General features: G+C 51.4%; 1 protein-coding gene across 4 annotated transcripts in view; it reads left to right on the top strand.

Moving 5' to 3' along the window:
• Positions 1 to 20714, top strand: part of Dst (dystonin) — a 327245-nt gene that overhangs the window by 291445 nt on the left and 15086 nt on the right. For all 4 annotated transcript variants that reach the window (XM_042696942.1, XM_042696940.1, XM_042696939.1 and 1 more), the window contains 10 exons: positions 229 to 390; positions 4047 to 4202; positions 4346 to 4552; positions 7078 to 7197; positions 10572 to 10741; positions 11661 to 11820; positions 15261 to 15455; positions 16212 to 16340; positions 19135 to 19278; positions 19891 to 20079. In XM_042696942.1, the coding sequence (XP_042552876.1) occupies positions 229 to 390; positions 4047 to 4202; positions 4346 to 4552; positions 7078 to 7197; positions 10572 to 10741; positions 11661 to 11820; positions 15261 to 15455; positions 16212 to 16340; positions 19135 to 19278; positions 19891 to 20079 (1632 nt within the window). The remainder of the gene's footprint in view (positions 1 to 228; positions 391 to 4046; positions 4203 to 4345; positions 4553 to 7077; positions 7198 to 10571; positions 10742 to 11660; positions 11821 to 15260; positions 15456 to 16211; positions 16341 to 19134; positions 19279 to 19890; positions 20080 to 20714) is intronic.

Here is a 20714-nt window from a genome sequence, read left to right as displayed (position 1 = left end):
ATAAGTAAACTTGCTTCAGAACTTAGCAGGCAGAATCACTGATAGCAATAGCGGTTTCTGAGGCTTTCAGTGGTTGGGTTATCACTAGATAACTCATTGTAATGGAAAGTGCTGCATCTGTGTGCTAGAGCTGCTCTGCAGGTCGGAAGATGAAAATGTGGTATGGGGTTTGGGACAGATTCTCTAGAAAAATGGAACTCTTTCAAGTCTTCCAATGTCTCCACTTAGGACATCTGTACTGCCTTTGCTGCCAAAGAAGAAACGTACAGGAGTCTGATGCAGAGGGGCCAGCAGATGCTGACAGACTCTGCAGAGACCAACATCAACCAAGACTTAACTCACCTGAGAGAGAAGTGGGAGTCAGTGGAGACCAAGCTCAAGGAGAGGAAAGTATGTGCCCCAAGAGTGCGTCAGGACCCGTGCGTGTGCCCCAAGAGTGTGTCAGGACCCGTGCGTGTGCCCCAAGAGTGTGTCAGGACCCCTGAGTGTGCCCCAACAGTGCGTCAGGACCCCTGAGTGTGCCCCAAGAGTGCGTCAGGACCCGTGCGTGTGCCCCAAGAGTGCGTCAGGACCCCTGAGTGTGCCCCAACAGTGCATCAGGACCCCTGAGTGTGCCCCAAGAGTGCGTCAGGACCCGTGCGTGTGCCCCAAGAGTGTGTCAGGACCCCTGAGTGTGCCCCAAGAGTGCGTCAGGACCCGTGCGTGTGCCCCAAGAGTGTGTCAGGACCCGTGCGTGTGCCCCAAGAGTGTGTCAGGACCCGTGCGTGTGCCCCAAGAGTGTGTCAGGACCCCTGAGTGTGCCCCAACAGTGCGTCAGGACCCCTGAGTGTGCCCCAACAGTGCGTCAGGACCCGTGCGTGTGCCCCAAGAGTGTGTCAGGACCCCTGAGTGTGCCCCAAGAGTGCGTCAGGACCCGTGCGTGTGCCCCAAGAGTGTGTCAGGACCCATGCGTGTGCCCCAAGAGTGTATCAAGACCCATGCGTGTGCCCCAAGAGTGCGTCAGGACCCCTGAGTGTGCCCCAAGAGTGCGTCAGGACCCCTGAGTGTGCCCCAAGAGTGCGTCAGGACCCGTGCGTGTGCCCCAAGAGTGTGTCAGGACCCGTGCGTGTGCCCCAAGAGTGTGTCAGGACCCGTGCGTGTGCCCCAAGAGTGTGTCAGGACCCCTGAGTGTGCCCCAACAGTGCGTCAGGACCCCTGAGTGTGCCCCAACAGTGCGTCAGGACCCGTGCGTGTGCCCCAAGAGTGTGTCAGGACCCCTGAGTGTGCCCCAAGAGTGCGTCAGGACCCGTGCGTGTGCCCCAAGAGTGTGTCAGGACCCATGCGTGTGCCCCAAGAGTGTATCAAGACCCATGCGTGTGCCCCAAGAGTGCGTCAGGACCCCTGAGTGTGCCCCAAGAGTGCGTCAGGACCCGTGCGTGTGCCCCAAGAGTGTGTCAGGACCCGTGCGTGTGCCCCAAGAGTGTGTCAGGACCCGTGCGTGTGCCCCAAGAGTGCGTCAGGACCCCTGAGTGTGCCCCAAGAGTGCGTCAGGACCCCTGAGTGTGCCCCAAGAGTGCGTCAGGACCCGTGCGTGTGCCCCAAGAGTGTGTCAGGACCCGTGCGTGTGCCCCAAGAGTGCGTCAGGACCCGAGTGTGCCCCAAGAGTGCGTCAGGACCCGTGCGTGTGCCCCAAGAGTGTGTCAGGACCCCTGAGTGTGCCCCAAGAGTGTGTCAGGACCCCTGAGTGTGCCCCGAGTGTGTCAGGACCCCTGAGTGTGCCCCAAGAGTGTGTCAGGACCCCTGAGTGTGCCCCAAGAGTGCGTCAGGACCCCTGAGTGTGCCCCAAGAGTGCGTCAGGACCCGTGCGTGTGCCCCAAGAGTGCGTCAGGACCCCTGAGTGTGCCCCAAGAGTGCGTCAGGACCCGTGCGTGTGCCCCAAGAGTGCGTCAGGACCCCTGAGTGTGCCCCAAGAGTGCGTCAGGACCCGTGCGTGTGCCCCGAGTGTGTCAGGACCCCTGAGTGTGCTCCGGCTGGTGTGGCAGGACCCGTGTGTGTGCTCCGGCTGGTGTGGCAGGACCCGTGTGTGTGCTCTGGCTGGTGTGGCAGGACCCGTGCGTGTGCTCCGGCTGGTGTGGCAAGACCCCTGTGTGCTCCGGCTGGTGTGGCAGGACCTGTGTGTGTGCTCCGGCTGGTGTGGCAGGACCCGTGTGTGTGCTCTGGCTGGTGTGGCAGGACCTGTGTGTGCTCCGGCTGGTGTGGCAGGACCTGTGCGTGTGCTCCGGCTGGTGTGGCAGGACCTGTGTGTGCTCCGGCTGGTGTGGCAGGACCTGTGTGTGCTCCGGCTGGTGTGGCAGGACCTGTGCGTGTGCTCCGGCTGGTGTGGCAGGACCTGGGTGTGCTCTGGCTGGTGTGGCAGGACCTGTGTGTGCTCCGGCTGGTGTGGCAGGACCTGTGCGTGTGCTCCGGCTGGTGTGGCAGGACCTGTGTGTGTGCTCCGGCTGGTGTGGCAGGACCTGTGCGTGTGCTCCGGCTGGTGTGGCAGGACCCCTGTTTGTGTGCTCCGGCTGGTGTGGCAGGACCCCTGTGCGTGTGCTCCGGCTGGTGTGGCAGGACCCGTGCGTGTGCTCCGGCTGGTGTGGCAGGACCCGTGCGTGTGCTCCGGCTGGTGTGGCAGGACCCGTGCGTGTGCTCCGGCTGGTGTGGCAGGACCCGTGCGTGTGCTCCGGCTGGTGTGGCAGGACCCGTGCGTGTGCTCCGGCTGGTGTGGCAGGACCTGTGCGTGTGCTCCGGCTGGTGTGGCAGGACCTGTGCGTGTGCTCCGGCTGGTGTGGCAGGACCTGTGCGTGTGCTCCGGCTGGTGTGGCAGGACCTGTGCGTGTGCTCCGGCTGGTGTGGCAGGACCTGTGCGTGTGCTCCGGCTGGTGTGGCAGGACCTGTGTGTGTGCTCCGGCTGGTGTGGCAGGACCTGTGTGTGTGCTCCGGCTGGTGTGGCAGGACCTGTGCGTGTGCTCTGGCTGGTGTGACAGGACCCGTGCGTGTGCTCCGGCTGGTGTGGCAGGACCTGTGTGTGCTCCGGCTGGTGTGGCAGGACCCCTGTGCGTGTGCTCCGGCTGGTGTGGCAGGACCCATGCGTGTGCTCCGGCTGGTGTGGCAGGACCTGTGTGTGTGCTCCGGCTGGTGTGGCAGGACCTGTGTGTGCTCCGGCTGGTGTGGCAGGACCTGTGTGTGTGCTCCGGCTGGTGTGGCAGGACCCGTGTGTGTGCTCCGGCTGGTGTGGCAGGACCTGTACTGCTTTTGTGCCATTCCTGCTTTCTCCCTTGTGTCAGTGAGCTACCAGGAGTATTAGTGTGCATGCCTCACACCTAAATGCCTGGGTTGTGTCTCTGCTCGTGGCAATTTCTGACACAAGAGAGCGACCGCGGTCTGCTCAACATAGATAAAGGTGACCCACAGATCGGCTGTTACTTGGTGTCCTTTTAAATGTCATGGACCACTCAGGTCCTATGCTGTTAAGTAATTCTTTTCTAACTACCCTTAGTAAGTCCAGGAGGAGGAGATTGAGAGTGAGGTGTCTGTGTTAGTTATTTTATAAGCACTTACAAAGAAATAGAAAAGAGATTTGATTTCTGACCTATTACGACTTCCATCACTTCTTTTAAAACCACAACAGCAGTCTTCAGACCTCATTCTGTTTCACGCTCTCAGGGAACAACAGGCTAGAACTAAGATCAAATGCCATCCCTGATAGAGGGATTGCGACCCCCAGCTATCAATGGACAAATGTCAATATTTCCCTTTTCAGGTTCTGTTGTTAATTGGATAAAAACACAGCTTAGCATATGTAAGTATTTTTAGCAGTAGCCAAGTGCTTCCTCAGAGGAGTTTGATTTTTCCAGTGTAGGTACAGCATGTATTTCTGTGCAGGCATTGCAGTGATGAACTGGCTAGGGCAGTGCTGTGTGTGCAGTGTTGGGCTAGGAATCTTCCAGAAAGAGAGGTCCCTCAGGGACAACCAGTAACAGCCCCATGGGCTCCCTGACTCACTGCTGCCCAACCTGTCTTCACAGACTAAGCTGGAAGAGGCACTCAGCGTGGCCGTGGAGTTCCATACCTCCCTGCAGGACTTCATCAACTGGCTCACCCAGGCCGAGCAGACTCTAAACCTGGCTTCTCGGCCAAGCCTTATCCTCGACACAGTCTTGTTTCAGATTGATGAGCACAAGGTGTGTGGCAGTTCACAGGACCCCACAGGAGCTGGGTGGTTTGTCCTTGAAAACAACATGTGGTCTGTATTATACCAGAAACGTTTTTAAGAACCGACTGTTTTCCCCTTGTTTTTAATTATGGCCTCTTTTGCCTGGGAAAGGTCTTCGCCAATGAAGTAAATTCTCACCGGGAGCAGATCGTAGAACTGGACAAAACTGGAACGCACCTGAAATACTTTAGTCAGAAACAAGATGTTGTCCTCATCAAGAACCTTCTGATCAGCGTGCAGAGCCGGTGGGAGAATGTGGTCCAGCGGTTAGTGGAGAGGGGACGGTCCCTGGACGAGGCGAGGAAGCGGGCCAAGCAGGTAATCCACCCCACCCACGGCTCTCTGACGTGGCATTATACAGCATCTGGCTACAGAGTATGTGCAGGCTGGATCCAGCGGGACACGTGGTTGTGGGCTGGGTCCAGTGGCACACTCGGGGGCTGCTGCTCTCTGATGCTGGTTCTGTGGCCTTTACTGTGGGGCTCCAGGCTCACGTGAGTGAGGCAGTGTTCCAGGGTCGACAGCTCACCGCGTGGTAGCAGAGACCTTGGCACTGCCAAGTCGAGTCCTCATGGCTTGGCGCCACAGATCTCGGGTGGAGAACAGGGGTCCGTGTCTCGGGGGGCCTCTGGCACAGCTTCGATCCCTGGCTGCTTTCTTGGGAGTGGGGAGTATTCCTTTTGCATATTTACAATAATGTTTCTTAGCTCTACAGAATTATCAGCACAGGCCCAGAGGCCTGCCTTCTGCCTGTGGGGTCCATGGTGACCCCATGGCTCACACTGCCTGATGGTGACCCTGTGGCAGCACCAGTGCTAAGCTAACGGCTCCCTCTCCACACCGTGGTGTGGTGCGGTCTATAGTTCAAGCATCCCCCATTTGCAGAGGCTTCTTGAACAGCAGCGGCCAGCTGATCACCAGTTTCCTCCTTTCTCTGCTTAGTTTTATTGTCTCCTTGAATATCTCTATGACTGTTTCTCACTGTTTTCACACAACTAGATAGGATTGTCTCTTTTTGTGGATTCAGAGTGGCTGTGGGCGTGGGAGCAGCATTAGGACCTGTATGGCTGTGCTTTCCATCTGATTACTGGCTGCCAGAGCTTATGACTTGCAGTCGGGATTTCTAGTGCCTTAGTTAGCTGTCTCTTTCCCTCCTCTCCTTGTTCTTGCTGGGTTCTGGGCTCAGATGTCAGTAGTCATAGTGCTCGGTCTTTGGCACCTTCTGGGCCTGTCCTGGCTTCACGGATTGTTTTATGTGCTGCGGGAGGGCAGCGAGCAGGTGCACAAAGAGGTAGCCTCTGGGGACAGGATGCCACAGGGTTGCCAAGCCACTGCAGAGCCACACCCCACTGCAGGCCCTGCCAGGCCTTGTGTTGTTCATGAGACTTGAATTTCACATGGATTGTTTCAGCCTTTGTTAGATATCACGTCATTTAAGTTAATTATTAACTAGCAAATTAACAAGTAACTTATTGTTGGTATCAATATTTGGATACCACAGATAGGTATCCACAGATAGTGCCCACAAATTCTTGTGTAAGGTAAGCAGAAGAGAGACAATGACTGAAATCAAACAGACATTGATCAAAAATACTTGGCACGTTCAAGGGAGCAAAGAGAATTGCAATTTTCTTGTGTATATAAAATCAGTATGTGAGACGTAGTTAATTTGACAGTTTGGATAACAACAGTAAAGAGGTTGGGCTCTTTGTAAAGATAAAAACAAAGTTTATGCCCGGCACTGGTGTGGCTCATGCCTGTAGTCTTCACTACTCCAAAGTCTAAGACCTGAGAATCACAGTTCCAAGCCAGCCTGGACAGGAAGGTTTATTAGACTGTTATCTCCAGTTAACCACCAAAAAAACTATGGAGCTTTAACTCAGTGGTAGAGTTGTAGTCTTAAGTGAGAAGCGGAGGGTAGCGCCCAGGCCTTGAGTTCAAGCTCAGCACCAGCACAGCACTTAAAAGCAATTTATGAACTCATTCTCCCAGCCCTTTCATTCCTTTTTTTCTTAAAACAAAGGAGTTAAACTCCTTAAGTAAACCCAGATTTACCAATGAGACAGAGTAGACCAGAACAACAACAAACAAGCAAAAAGCTGTTAAAATTTCTAAAACCAAAAATATTTTCCCTGTGAAAAGGAAGGGAGGGACACCACACCCTGGAGCTTGCCCCTGTCTGTATTGAATGGGGAGCACAGTGCCGGGACACCACACCTCTGTCAAGCACTGTCAAGATGTCCTGTAACTTGCTCACAAAAGCATTAATTTTTTTCATGCCAGGAAAACTTGGAATTAAGAAGTTTCGGTATCTCCATGTCCGTTTCTGTTTAAACATATGCTATTTGGGGAGAATGCTATGCATGTCCTATGAAAATAAGGGAAGTGAGGGATGTTGGGGTGGGTAGGAGAGGGATCAGTGGGAATGAGTAGAGGGCGACGCTGGTCAAGGCCCACTGCATTCTCACACTGTTGGATGGCAGCTCCTTTGGACAACTACTTAAGGATGATAAAACTGTATTTACAAAATAAGCTGAGCCGGGGTGCCGGGGGCTTACCCCTGTCATCCTAGCTACTTAGGAGGCTGAGATCTGAGGATTGCGGTTCAAAGCCAGCCCAGGCAGGAAAGTCTGTGAGACTCTTATCTCCAGTAAACCACTCAGAAAACCGGAAGTTGTGCTGCCGCTCAAGCGGTAGAGTGCTCGCCTTGAGCTGAAGAGCTGAGGGACAGCACCAAGCCCAGAGTTCAAGCCCCATGACCAACAACAACAACAAAAAAATGAGCTGCATTTCAAACATAGTTTGAATTTTTTTCTAGATAGAAATATACATTTCTTTCACAGTTCCATGAAGCTTGGACTAAACTCATGGAGTGGCTGGAAGAGTCAGAGAAGTCTCTGGATTCGGAACTGGAGATCGCAAATGATCCAGACAAAATAAAGAGCCAGCTGGCCCATCACAAGGTGGGTCTGCCATTTGGAAGTGCACATTATCTGTCTCCTGTTACCCCGGCCAGTATTTCAGGGTCAGCTCTGAATTCTTGCTTGGTTGTGTGTTTATCACCAAAGAAGATTAGCAATAGCTGCTCAGTGGGAGCCTGTCTTAAGTTGAAAACACTTATTTCTAGTGACCATTTCATTCACAATTCCAGGGGTCACTGTTAAAGGGGAAATCATATAGGTTAAAATGGGTCCCTCGTCTGGTCTAAAACCAAAGTGAAACATTAAGGTTTTGCTGTAATTCTGCACACTGCCATTCTCATTTTTCACAGCTTGCCGAGCCCCTCAGTCAGAGGCGGGGTCTCAAGCTTGGGACCGGCCTGGCACCATTGCAAGGCCTCATCTGAAACACAAACTGGCATCGAGCTTGTCCAATTACAGCTTCGATTATTAGATTACGTAGCGTTTTTAAACAGAGGAGTGGGAAAACTGCTGCTTTCTAGGAATTGGTAGTGGTGTGTGTGTGTGTACACGCGCACACGCACATGCAAAAACATACTCCCACCCTCAGAGACACAGTGGCTTCTTTGTGGAGACTAGGCGCATATAGGGCATTGTTACTTGTTACGCTTTCCCTTCTGTATTTCCTGCACTCACCCTCCACAGCGCGTTCCCTCCCCCCTCCTGCTCCAGCTCCCTTTGGGCGAGGATGTAGGTAAAGGGAGAGCGGTTTCTGTGGTGGACTTGGGTCTCTGCATGTAAATCAGTGCTTGAAACATGATCATTTTTAAAGGCTGGAATAACCAGAATGATTTAAGGTGTTTCACCTTTAGAGCGTGGTAGGGGTCCTTAGAGGTCTTGCTGAGAGGGAGGAGGTGGAGGGGAAGGGGCTGCCCAGACCCTCTCCTGGCCGGGATGCTGAGGTCCTGCTCCTGGGGGATGCTGAGGCCCTGCTCCTGGGGGAGGCTGAGGCCCTGCTCCTGGGGGATGCTGAGGTCCTGCTCCTGGGGGATGCTGAGGCCCTGCTCCTGGGGGGATGTTGAGGCCCTGCTCCTGGGGGATGCTGAGGCCCTGCTCCTGGGGGGATGTTGAGGTCCTGCTCCTGGGGGAGGCTGAGGCCCTGCTCCTGGGGGATGCTGAGGTCCTGCTCCTGGGGGATGCTGAGGCCCTGCTCCTGGGGGGATGCTGAGGCCCTGCTCCTGGGGGATGCTGAGGCCCTGCTCCTGGGGGAGGCTGAGGCCCTGCTCCTGGGGGATGCTGAGGTCCTGCTCCTGGATGATGCTGAGGCCCTGCTCCTGGGGGGATGCTGAGGCCCTGCTCCTGGGGGATGCTGAGGCCCTGCTCCTGGGGGGGCGGGAATGCTGAGGCCCTGCTCCTGGGGGGGGGGATGCTGAGGCCCTGCTCCTGGGGGATGCTGAGGCCCTGCTCCTGGGGGGATGCTGAGGCCCTGCTCCTGGGGGATGCTGAGGCCCTGCTCCTGGGGGAGGCTGAGGCCCTGCTCCTGGGGGATGCTGAGGTCCTGCTCCTGGGGGATGCTGAGGTCCTGCTCCTGGGGGATGCTGAGGCCCTGCTCCTGGGGGGATGCTGAGGCCCTGCTCCTGGGGGATGCTGAGGCCCTGCTCCTGGGGGGGGGGAATGCTGAGGCCCTGCTCCTGGGGGGGGGATGCTGAGGCCCTGCTCCTGGGGGGATGCTGAGGCCCTGTTCCTGGGGGGGGGATGCTGAGGCCCTGCTCCTGGGGGGATGCTGAGGCCCTGTTCCTGGGGGGGCAGATGCTGAGGCCCTGCTCTGGGGGGAATGCTGAGGCCCTGCTCCTGGGGGGGCCAGATGCTAAGGCCCTGCTCCTGGAGGGGCGGATGCTGAGGCTCTTGGAGCAAAGCATCTGCCCATGAGCTGTCACATCCAGTTGTGGAAACACAGAGACAGAAAACAGCCGCCCTGACCCACCTTCCCCTTGGACGGGAAATTGACAGCCCCTGTCTTAGAGCAGGAAGCTTTGTTTGGACTTGAATGTGGTGCTGTGAAAAAAATATGCCACGAGCCCTGTGAAGAGTCTCCCTCTTGTTCCAGATGCATCCTGGTTGCCATGAACCCAGTGTCAAAAGGAATCTTTTTTTTTTTTAATCATTTGGGGACTTGGGTCTTTAAAAAGCTCTAATCTGTTTTGTTCTCAGCTATTATATGTGTTATGTATCTGTTGTATGAAAAACTTTTGTCAATACTATGATTCTAAATGCAGCATTCTCTTCAGAATAGTGTGAAGAAATAATACAGACCGCAAATGGTAGATAGCCAGTGTGATTCTGTAACTGTGAGACTATTTCAAAATCTCTACAAGTTGTTGCCTCCTCGTAGAAAAACAACAGAAATAACTTAGTCGTATTATGACATTAAGGCATTGCTTTTAAACTAAATTTTAAACTGATGAGGTAATTGCACCCTTGAGATTACTTTGAAAAATGACATAGCATCTTCCTCTCTGCTGTGGCTCTGGGTGACCTCGATTCTTCCTGCACAGTGGCTGCCTGCAAAGGTGACCTTTGCTTTTTCTCATCCTGAGGCAGTGTGCACCATAGCAGCCCTCTGTTCTTGTTTCTGCTCTTGTTTAATACTTGTAAGTGCCCACAGATGCTAACGAGAGACCTACAAAAGCAGGTCCCTGCCCTATACAGGTCTAATTGTTAGAAGGACGGTCTCCTCCCCACACATACAAAGGGAGACTGCCCAGGTGCACAGGTCCTCATGATGCAGTGCAGCAAAACATGGGGACCATAACAGCTGCTTTGCTGCCTGATCCTGGGACAGTTGACCTAGCAACTTGGGGTGTCCGTGGGCTCTGCCACCAGGGAGGGAAGAAGCAGCCGCTTTCCATGTGTTGGGAGTGCAGTAAGCACTCGGGCTCTGCATCCAAGTGCAGAGAGAGAATTTCATGTATCACTATTGTGAGTCTTCAGAACGTTTGGTGATGAGCTAGTAACTCTGTCTGGGCCTATGGTTACTCATAGACTGTTGAACACATCCCCCAGGTCCTCCCCACCCCAGAAAACACCTTGGCATTTTCAGTGTTTTGGTATAACTATTGTAATTTTCCTGGTTTACGTCTGCAGAGGTCTGGGGGCAAGGGGTGTCGCTGGGGGTAGAGCGCGGGTCCAGGATTCCTTAGGGTAGAAAGAGGACATGATTAAGTGATTCAGATACTGTGCTGCTTAGTAATTACTTTCCACAATAATAGGTACTCTCAGAATCAGTTTGCTTCTAAACAAAATTGAATCCCTCAGCTTGAAAGCGTGAAGATCTTCTGTGCTGTCCTGTCTGGTATGATTCACTGACGGCTCCCTTGGTTAGGGATTCCCGTTTCCCAAGTAGAAACCTCTGTTGCTTTCTGGTTTCACCCCCGCAGGAGTTTCAGAAGTCCCTTGGTGCCAAGCACTCGGTCTATGATACCACCAACCGCACCGGACGCTCCCTGAAGGAGAAAACTTCCCTGGCTGATGACACCCTGAAACTGGACAACATGCTCAGTGAGCTCCGGGACAAGTGGGACACCATCTGTGGGAAATCCGTGGAGAGGTGCGTGGCTGCCGGGCCTTCCGTAGATGGGGGGAGTGCTTCTGAGGAACCTCCTGGGGACCTTAACTACTGCCTTTGCCTGGGACGCCCCAGCCCTACCTACCACCTCCCACCCTGCACCAGGAGCATTGCCCTGCGCCGTTACATACTGTAAACCACGCATCTCAATGAAAATGACGGCCTTCTCCCAGCTCTGTCGGACGGCCGCCCTGCGTGGCCCACCCTTTCCCCAGTGCCTCTCAAGTAGATCTTCTCATTTCTCTGCCCCTGATGGTTCCACTGTCAAAATCTTGCATCCTCTTTATAATGCCTGAAATTATTTTCACTTAGGACATTTTTACAAAACAAACAGAAAAATCTAGTGATGGCATACGTCAACCCCCCGTCTGACCCCATTTTGTAGAAATTGGGATGAGTGACCAGGAAGAGATGTCCGGGCAGATGGTGCTGATCTCAGCCTTGACTTTGGGGGTGCATGCATGAATCCACACACACTTACTTTCATAGAACCAATGGCACACTGAACCCTGTCAGGACGGGGCGGGAGCCCTGGCCCAGCAGCAGAGCACCCCACAAGTGTGAAGCCCTGAGTTCACACCCCAATGCCTACAGTCAAGTTTGAGTCTGATCACTTAAAACTGTTTCAAGTGAACTTTTGAGAAACAAAAAAAAAAACATTTTTTAAAATGAAGAAACTTGAAGAATCTATGATTTCCTAGGTTGGTACACCAACCTGGCCTGTAAATAGATTGTGTACATTCTACAGTAAAACAGAAAGCCTGAGACACTGAGCAGAGAAATTGGTGATGGCCAATATCAATGTATTATTTTTATTCCACTCAGTGTACACAAACTTTAGTAAGCAGAGGTTGAAGCTTTTCTGTGACCAAGACTCCTTTTTCTACTTTGTTCATTCCAGACAAAACAAGCTGGAAGAGGCGCTGCTGTTTTCTGGACAGTTCACAGACGCACTGCAGGCCCTCATTGATTGGCTGTACAGAGTGGAGCCCCAGCTGGCCGAGGACCAGCCTGTCCATGGAGACCTGGATTTAGTGATGAATCTAATGGATAATCACAAGGTAGTATCGTCTGGGACGTCTGTCTCGTGGTGTTGGTGGGTTATTCTGAATACAGAAGGATTTGCAGGCTAGCGCAAGACATGGCGTGCTCCATCAGCATCTTCAGGGCTGGACTAAGTCTGCCTTCAGCAGAGCCAGGAGACCAAACCTGAACGGAGAGGGGAAATTGTTCAGTGTATCAGTGAGTTTCCTGGCTTGGGAAATGCCACATCTAGAACCTTTTGAGATCTTGAAATGAGATTTCTTTCCTTGGTGCTTTAAAACATGTTTCAAGAAAGTGTTACTGCCTTTATTTTTCTAGACAATTACGTGATATGTCTTAAAACCAATGTGCAGTGGCCTAGAACTAGGTTGTGTGTTAGAATATGAATCCAGGGGTATGAGCCCAGCTTGTTATTAGGTGCTCTTGTATTTGAAAACAATTTTAACCTTGACCCCTGACCCTTGAGCAATCTGTGAGTCAATAGCCTGGGCTATGAGGGACTTACTGTGCATTTATTGCAAGAAAAAAGGCTTTCCTCATTAAAGCATCATACAAATCAAAGATTTGCTGTGGTGTCCAGCACTAAGTGTGATGCCCTGGGGTAGGACCAGCCAATACCACGTGGCTTTACAGAGCATGTCCACTGCTAACAGCGCATCAGAGTTGACCATCTCTCCATCCTCTACCTGAATGTGCTTCTTTCCTATGACTTTTAGCCCTCCCCCCACCCACCCCACCCCCCCGCAATTGATTTCACTTGACAATATTTTCTTCATACTTTACTAGTTCTGCTTTTTTTCACCTACCTGGTCTTTTTTTAAAAATATTTTTTAAATTTTTTGTTGACCATGGGGCTTAGACTGGGCCTATATGCTGTTCCTGAGCTCTTTTGCTCAAGGCGAGCGCTCTACCACTTGAACCACAGAGCCCCTTCCGGTTTCTGGTGATTAAGTGGAAATGAGAGTCTCACAGACTTTCTTGCCCTGGGATCCTCAGATCTTACCTTCCTAACTAGTTAGCAAGGGTTACAGCCACCAGTGCCCACCTCTAGACTTTCTTAAATAGTTGGACTTTTGTACATTTCTTTCCTCCTTTCTCTTTTTGGCTGTGTTTACACTACAAAGAAAGTTCAGTGTTCTTCAACATTGGCAGAAAGTAAAATAAAGAACATTGACTAGGCCCATATGAATTACTTTTTTTAAGTACCTCGCCTTGCTTATAATGAAACAAATGTTTTTGTGCATGATGAATTCAAACTCTCCCATTTCCAGCTTTCAATGACTAATGAACACTGAAATGTTACTCTTTACTTAGACACCATCTTTATAAGCTCACTGTCGAAATATTTACTGCCCCAGGCATTTGCCAGATTTTTTATATACTACAGCCATCAAGAATGAATTAATCCGTGAGCATTAGTAATGATTGGAAGGCTGAAGAAGTATACAAACCACATTGGAAAGTATTCAGACTATTGGATGAGTCTAATCGCAAATAGACTGTAGATATTGTTCCTCGTGTGTGTGTGTCCGGGTCTGTGTGTTTATAGTCACGTCTCACTTAACAATGTTAGAATGAAATGAAAGAATTCACCACACCTTCAGTTAGTTTAGATGAGCTAGCTTACTTTTGTAATGCTTTCTTAAAAAGCAAAATAACTTTATTCTACATAGAAATTGGTTGTTTGAACATCTCATTTTACGTGTAGCATCTTGGAGCAGAAATGAACCCTGGGCTCCCTTCCAGGAAATCTGTGGCCAAAAGGGCTGAATTTAGCCCTTGCCCTTGGCACATCACTGCTCATAAAATTTGTGCAGAGAGAACAGAGCCCCAAAGCTGTGACACTGAGATAACATATAGGGATTTGGTATTTGAAATCTGTGTTAAAATTCAAAATGAAGCTGGGCGCTGGTGGCTCATATCTGTCATCCTAGCTATTCAGGAAGTAGAGATCTGAGGATAATAGTTCAAAGCCAGCCAGGGTAAGAAAGTCAATTAAAATCTTATCTCCTATTAACCACCAAAAAGTCAGAACTGGAGCTGTGCCTCAAGTGGTATAGTACTGGCCTTGAGTGAAAAAGCTAAGGGACAGTGCCTAGGCCCTGAGTTCAAGCTCCAATACTCTCCCCTCCACCCATTGCAGTGAGTTAATACCCAGGAATTTATGGAGACAAAAACATCCTCCAAAGAACAGTATTTCAGGTCAGCTTTGCTCCTCTGGGGCCCAGCATCTCCAGACAGACACCATGTCGGTGCCAGGGACATGTGGCTAGCCCGCCACCTTCCTGGGCCTCTGGAGCCATGTGGCTGCAGTACAGGCGTGCCACAGCAGCCACCTGGGAGGACTGAGAGACTGCAGGCCACAGAGGCATGAGGCGCCCCGGCGTGTGTCCACGCGGCATCGAATGAAGCCTCAGGCGCCCCGGCGTGTGTCCACGCGGCGTCGAATGAAGCCTCAGGCGCCCCGGCGTGTGTCTGTGCGGCGTTGAATGAAGCCTCAGGCGCCCCGGCGTGTGTCCACACGGCATCGAATGAAGCCTCAGGCGCCCCGGCGTGTGTCCACGCAGCGTTGAAGCCTCAGGCGCCCCGGCGTGTGTCCACGCGGCATCGAATGAGGCCTCAGGCGCCCCGGCGTGTGTCCACGCGGCATCAAATGAAGCCTCAGGCGCCCCGGCGTGTGTCCACGCGGCATTGAATGAAGCCTCAGGCGCCCCGGCGTGTGTCCACGCGGCGTTGAATGAAGCCTCAGGCGCCCCGGCGTGTGTCCACGTGGCATCGAATGAAGCCTCAGGCGCCCCGGCGTGTGTCCACGCGGCGTTGAATGAAGCATCAGGCGCCCCGGCGTGTGTCCACGTGGCATCGAATGAAGCCTCAGGCGCCCCGGCGTGTGTCCACGCGGCGTTGAATGAAGCATCAGGCGCCCCGGCGTGTGTCCACGCGGCGTTGAATGAAGCCTCAGGCGCCCTGGCGTGTGTCCACGCGGCGTTGAATGAAGCCTCAGGCGCCCCGGCGTGTGTCTGTGCGGCGTTGAATGAAGCCTCAGGCACCCCGGCGTGTGTCCACGCGGCGTTGAATGAAGCCTCAGGTGCCCCGGCGTGTGTCCACGCAGCATCGAATGAAGCATCAGGCGCCCCGGCGTGTGTCCACGCGGCGTTGAATGAAGGCTTGCCACCATGTTCAACTCCAGCGTGACATTTAAAAATAAGGCAGTTCCTCCTGGGAGTGTTACAGAATTGCACGGATTTGCACAAGGCTGTTTGTTCCCCTGATGTTCAAGTGGGAGCCAAGGCACCCCGCCCCCTCCAAAGCATCTACCCAGAGGAGGGTCTTTAAACTACTATTTTTAGATGTGTGTGTGTGTGTGTGTGATGCTTTACAAATTTATATTTTGAGCAGTACATTTTGCTGTTTTGGTTTTAGAATGCCAAGTTTATTTTTCAAACTCTGGTCTTGTTAGGCCTTCCAGAAAGAGCTGGGGAAGAGAGCCAGCAGTGTGCAGGCGCTCAAGCGCTCAGCCCGGGAGCTGGTGGAAGGCAGTCGGGACGATGCATCGTGGGTCAAGGCACAGATGCAGGAGCTGGGCGCGCGCTGGGACTCGGTGTGTGCACTGTCTGTCTCCAAGCAGACGCGCCTGGAGGCGGCCCTGCGCCAGGTGAGTCCTGCCAGTCGAGCTGCAGCCCCGCAGAGGGGCTCTGAGGCTCTGGCAGAAGTGTGGGGGTCCTTGGGTCTCCACCACTCCCCCAAACCCCTCAAGAAGCTAGGTGCCCCCAAGGAGGTTTGTGCTGAGACCCAGGCTATTGAGTACATGAGACGTTTCCTTCTGCCTGTAAAATGCTGCCCATCGCTTCAGTGTTGACTTGAGCCTTACGGAAACTCACATGGCACACACCCTAACACTTGGGGCTGACGGTGAGCAGCACAGCAGCTGGGGTCATGGCCGTCGCCCTAACGGCGGAGTGTTGAGTGAAGACGTTGGAAGTAAGCGTCCAGCCTTTGAGTTATTTCAGTGACTTCCTGTAAAAGTGAAGCCTTCTTGCCGAGAATACGTATTTAATTCATCAGTTACTTGCTACATAAGTGAAGATAGTGACTAAAAGCTGTAGCCTTCAAGTGAGCCAAGTCCTCTCACCGGTTCTGTGGGGTTTTGTAGACTAATTCACTTCATTAAGTCCTGGTTATCTCAACCAAAAGTGGGAATTATATTGGCTTCTACTCACAAATTTATTTAAGGAAATGGTGCATGAGAAACACAAAGCATCATGTCATCTTAATAGGAGTAGCGTCCATCATTTAAACTTTCAGACTTATAGTTACTGAAGGGAGAATCTGTTCCTGTGACTTTTACTAACAGGCATATTTGGGAATCTGTGTGTGTGTGTGTGTGTGTGTGTGTATGCACGTACATTAGGCAGAAGAGTTCCACTCTGTGGTCCACGCGCTCCTGGAGTGGCTGGCCGAGGCCGAGCAGACCCTGCGCTTCCACGGCATTCTCCCAGATGATGAAGATGCTCTCCGGACTCTCATTGACCAGCATAAAGTGAGTGATCTCTGCAAATGCCACATGGAGGAAAGAGGTCTGCAGCTTCAACTATCAGATTGCACAGGCTTTTCCTCTGGTCCCACCTCTGATGCAGCTGAGGTTGTGTCCGTGCCATGGTCCTGTGGCCTTCTTGGGAAGATGGTAGTCTAAGATTAGTCAGGTTCATATCCAGGATACACATCAATTTTTCTATAGCGTTGTTTGGCTTTTGACCAACATCATCCCATTTTGTTGCTCTTTTATGTGGATCTTGAAATGAGTAGTTTGGCCTTTAAAAAAATCATACCAGTAGAATTATAAATTAATAAATTCGATCTTTATAGGCAGCCCAAACAAGTAATTTAATAAAATTTAGAACAATGTTATTTCTAAGCCTTTGCCAGTTCTGCTTTTAATCAAGAACCTTTTTTTTTTGCGTTTTATTGACAGTCTATATTTTAAATCTGCAGTATGACATCTTACATAGGGAAAAAGCTTCTTCCTAAAAGAACTATTATCAGACCGACTTTTTTAAATGACCTTTCAAGGTCTTGTTTTTTGCATTAAACAAGTTTTTTTTCTTAGCAGGTGTAAAGCACTGTACAAAAACAAGGAAAAGTGATACATTCTTAAATTTAACTACAGGGCTTCCTTACCAGGAGTTTTGTTGGATATATTTTGTAGAAGGGTGTTGTGTTCACGTTTAAATTGAAAGAAAATGAGAAACCAGATAAAGCAGACTTATTTTGTGCTCTGATTTTTAATCAAGAACCTTTTAAAGCCCTTTCTAGAACTTCCTATAATATAAACTATAAACTGAAAATGAGGATCCCATAGGAGATAGTGTAGATTTAATTTTCCAAGTAAGAATCCAGCTGGTGAGTTTTCAAGCTCAGACCTTTCTCCGGCAGTGTCTAGAACTTGGCAAAGCCCTTAAATGTTTCATCCACGCAGCTCTGAACAGATGTATCTTAACCTTTGACTTGAAAACTCAGGGGTTTATGGTGCCAGCACTCCATTTAATGTTGATGTCAGCATTCCTATTAACTTTAAAGAATCTTGTTAACACCACTGAATAACCTTGCCTTTCCAGGTCAGGATAGAAATGCATCATTTATTCTAAGCATGCATTACATCATCTATGGGGCGTCTTGTCTTAACACTTCCTTGTTGTTAACAGAAGTCATACAGGTCATAGAACATCATTTCTAGGAACACAGTGCTATCTAAAGCTTTACATTTGAAGCTAGACAAGAAGAGTGTGTTAAATTTGCAGTACACTTTGTTTTGGCTCAATATTTAAAGTAGGCTTTTGTTATGGATTACTTGGGCTGGCCCTCAGCCTGCAGTGAGGTGCACTAGCACCCTAAGGTTTAGCAGTAAGTGCACAGCCACCTGTGCCTCCTCGCAGGCTTGGGCAGGGGCTAAGATGCCATCTTTGAACCTGGCGGACCTTCAGGTCTAGCAGACGTGGGCAAGGGCTCTCTAACAAAGCTGCTTCACAGAAGCTGAAAGCAGAAAGCCAGTGTCTGCTGATGATAGGCTTTAAAAATGAATCAGCACTCTCCCGTAGTATGAGTGCGGGCTGTGTCTGTGGCCCTGCTCCCCTTGGTAGTAGTCTGGGGTCTCTGTGGATGCACCAAAATGATGAAGAGGTTTTAGGGGCAAAGGTAGGTCCTCGTTTTTAGATCACGTGGAAGGTCTGTGTCTGTCTGCTGCACGTACAGCACTGGTGGCAAAGGTGCAGGGATGTCTTGCAGTAGGTGACTCCAAGACTGTGGGGCCTAGCTCATTCTGGGTCTGGAGGCCGGCCAGTTCTCACAGGCTGCTTCACAGTTGCCAGCCTGGTGCCCTGACACTCCTTCCTGACTGGTCCCTCCTGACTGGTCCCACTCGTGTCCCTGGATACCTCCAAATGCATGCCTCCTAGCCCAGTCTTCTCTCTTCTTTAGTCCTTTCCTGAACATATTTTGAATCTCTCCTGGTATATTCAGATGCCCAAATAGGCTTTTTGTGTAGTCTTATTTTGGTGTTCTGGGTTCGAATTCTGGGACTCACATTTGCTGGGCAGGCATTCTACCTCTTGAGTCACATCCCAGCCCTCTTTTCTGTTCACTATTTTTTTAATTAGTCTGACAATCTTTACTCAGAGTTGGCTTAGATCACAGTCCTCCTGCTTACAGCCACCCACATAGCTAGAGTAGCAGGCATGTACTACCATACTTGGTTTGTTGAGATTAGGTCTCATGCCTTTTTTGCCCTGGTTGCCTCAAACTGCAGTCATTTGGACCTCCACCTCTCAAGTAGCTGGGCTTGCAAGTATGTGCCACCATGCCTGGCTCTGGTTTCGTGCCTCTTGAGATGAGAGGGTCTCCGGGGCTTCTTCCAAACTCCTGTGGGCCTAAGAACTCCTCCCCCATCACTTCCCAGGTGCAGGACTTCAAGGGCATCAGATCTGGCTCTAACCACCTCATCTTAGTCATCAGACCTTTGTCCCCTATACCAGCACTGTTGATAGAAGTACTGTCTCGCCACCTTCCATTGTAATACGGTTGCAGGGTTTCTACATTTTGGAGACCTGTTTTATATATTACATTTTAAAGCATGAGCTAAAACCCTGTACGTGCATTTTGACCTAGGTATTAAAAGGTGCTTTATTCTTCATTTCCCTGCCCCCCTTTTCCCAATTAGAGGATAACTTCTTACTGAATAAGCCAGTTGGAGATCTTGTTTGTTTAACAATGAGTGCCCCAAGTCGTGAGCTATGCTTTCTGTCAGAGCCAGCACTACCTAAGCCTGTTTTCTGCGATAGGAATTCATGAAGAAACTGGAAGAGAAACGAGCTGAGCTCGGCAAAGCCAGCAGCATGGGCGACGCCGTCCTGGCCCTCTGCCACCCCGACTCCATCACCACCATCAAGCACTGGCTCACCATCATCCGGGCCAGGTTTGAGGAGGTGTGTGTGTCTCCAGGGAGCCCGCGGGAGCAGGGGTGTTTGGGGAAATTCAGCTAGTGAGGCGCACACCCTGCGGATGTGGGAAATGAGGCTCTGTGGAGGACATGCTTTTTCAAACCCTCCTGGCTGCAGTTTCTGAAGTTCTTCAAAAGAGGGAGGCGTCGGCACTCTTCCCTGGGGACTTTCAGGGGTCTCTGGGCCACAGCCCACAGCCCTGGCTGGTGCACGTGCGTGTGTGTGTGTGTGTGTGTGTGTGTGTGTGTGTGTGTGTGGCATAGTTGTGGAATTCACAGTGTGAATGAACTATTTAAGGTTGCAACTGCTCCACTTGGCACTGCATTGTTTGGAGCAGGCACCCTCCCATCCCTCAGAGCCGAGTGAGCTGAACACAGAGTGCCGGGGGAAGCCTTTACCCCAATAGTGACGGCCGTCCGGGACTGCCTTAGTCCTCACATGCCGGGTCTCCTGGCCAAAAACGGGACAGAGAAAAGCCAGAACCACGGCTGGTCTATGCAGGCCAGCCATAGTGTGCATTTTGCACTGTGTGTCTCGTGACAACACGCTTATGTCTACGTTGGAAGAAGTTCTCAGCACATGGTGTTTCTGCTACAGGTGCTGGCCTGGGCAAAGCAGCACCAGCAGCGGCTGGCAGGCGCCCTGGCCGGGCTCATCGCTAAACAGGAGCTGCTAGAGGCGCTGCTGGCCTGGCTGCAGTGGGCCGAGACCACACTCAGTGACAAGGACAAAGAGGTCATCCCTCAGGAGATCGAGGAGGTGAAGGCACTCATCGCTGAGCACCAGGTAACTTGGCTTGCACCTCGCCTGAGTGCCGTGGGCTCTGACACTATCTTCCTCAGAAGATACTGAGTGTGTTTTCTCTCTTCCCTCTCCTCCTCCTCTTCTTCCTCCTCCTCTTCCTCCTCCTCCCCTTTCCTCCTCTCCCTCCTACACACTCCCCAACTCTGGTATCTGGAGTTCTAATTCTACAGCTTCCCTAAAGCTTGTCTCTTCCTTCTGTGGCCTTCAAGTCTCTTCCCTTCTTTGCTGTCTGTGAAGCTCGAGTCAGATGATGCAGTCTCACGTGAGCTCTTGGACTGCCTCATGCCTCCTAAATGAGCTCTCTAGTCCTTACGCCTCCATTCTAGCCTCAGCGCTCTACTGCATTCACACATGTACACACACACACACACACACACACACACACTTGCACTCACACATGCACGCACACGTGCATGCACATGTGCACGCACACACACTGTCCTCAATCCCATGAATCCTTCTGGTCCTTGTTTCATTGTTTCATGTTCATTTCTCATGGGTCTTCCAAGATGACTGGACATCCAGATTGCACATGTGTCCTATCTAAAAGAAAATGAATGAATGTCTTTCTCAGAAAAATGACTTCCCCATAAATCCTACTTGCTTTAAGCTCTAAA

Source organism: Dipodomys spectabilis, unplaced genomic scaffold (assembly GCF_019054845.1).
Source record: "Dipodomys spectabilis isolate Male_0828 unplaced genomic scaffold, ASM1905484v1 ptg000213l, whole genome shotgun sequence".
Classification (NCBI taxonomy): Eukaryota; Metazoa; Chordata; class Mammalia; order Rodentia; family Heteromyidae; genus Dipodomys; species Dipodomys spectabilis.
The sequence above is the reverse complement of the archived record's forward strand: the minus strand, read 5'-3'. Positions and strand labels throughout refer to the sequence as shown.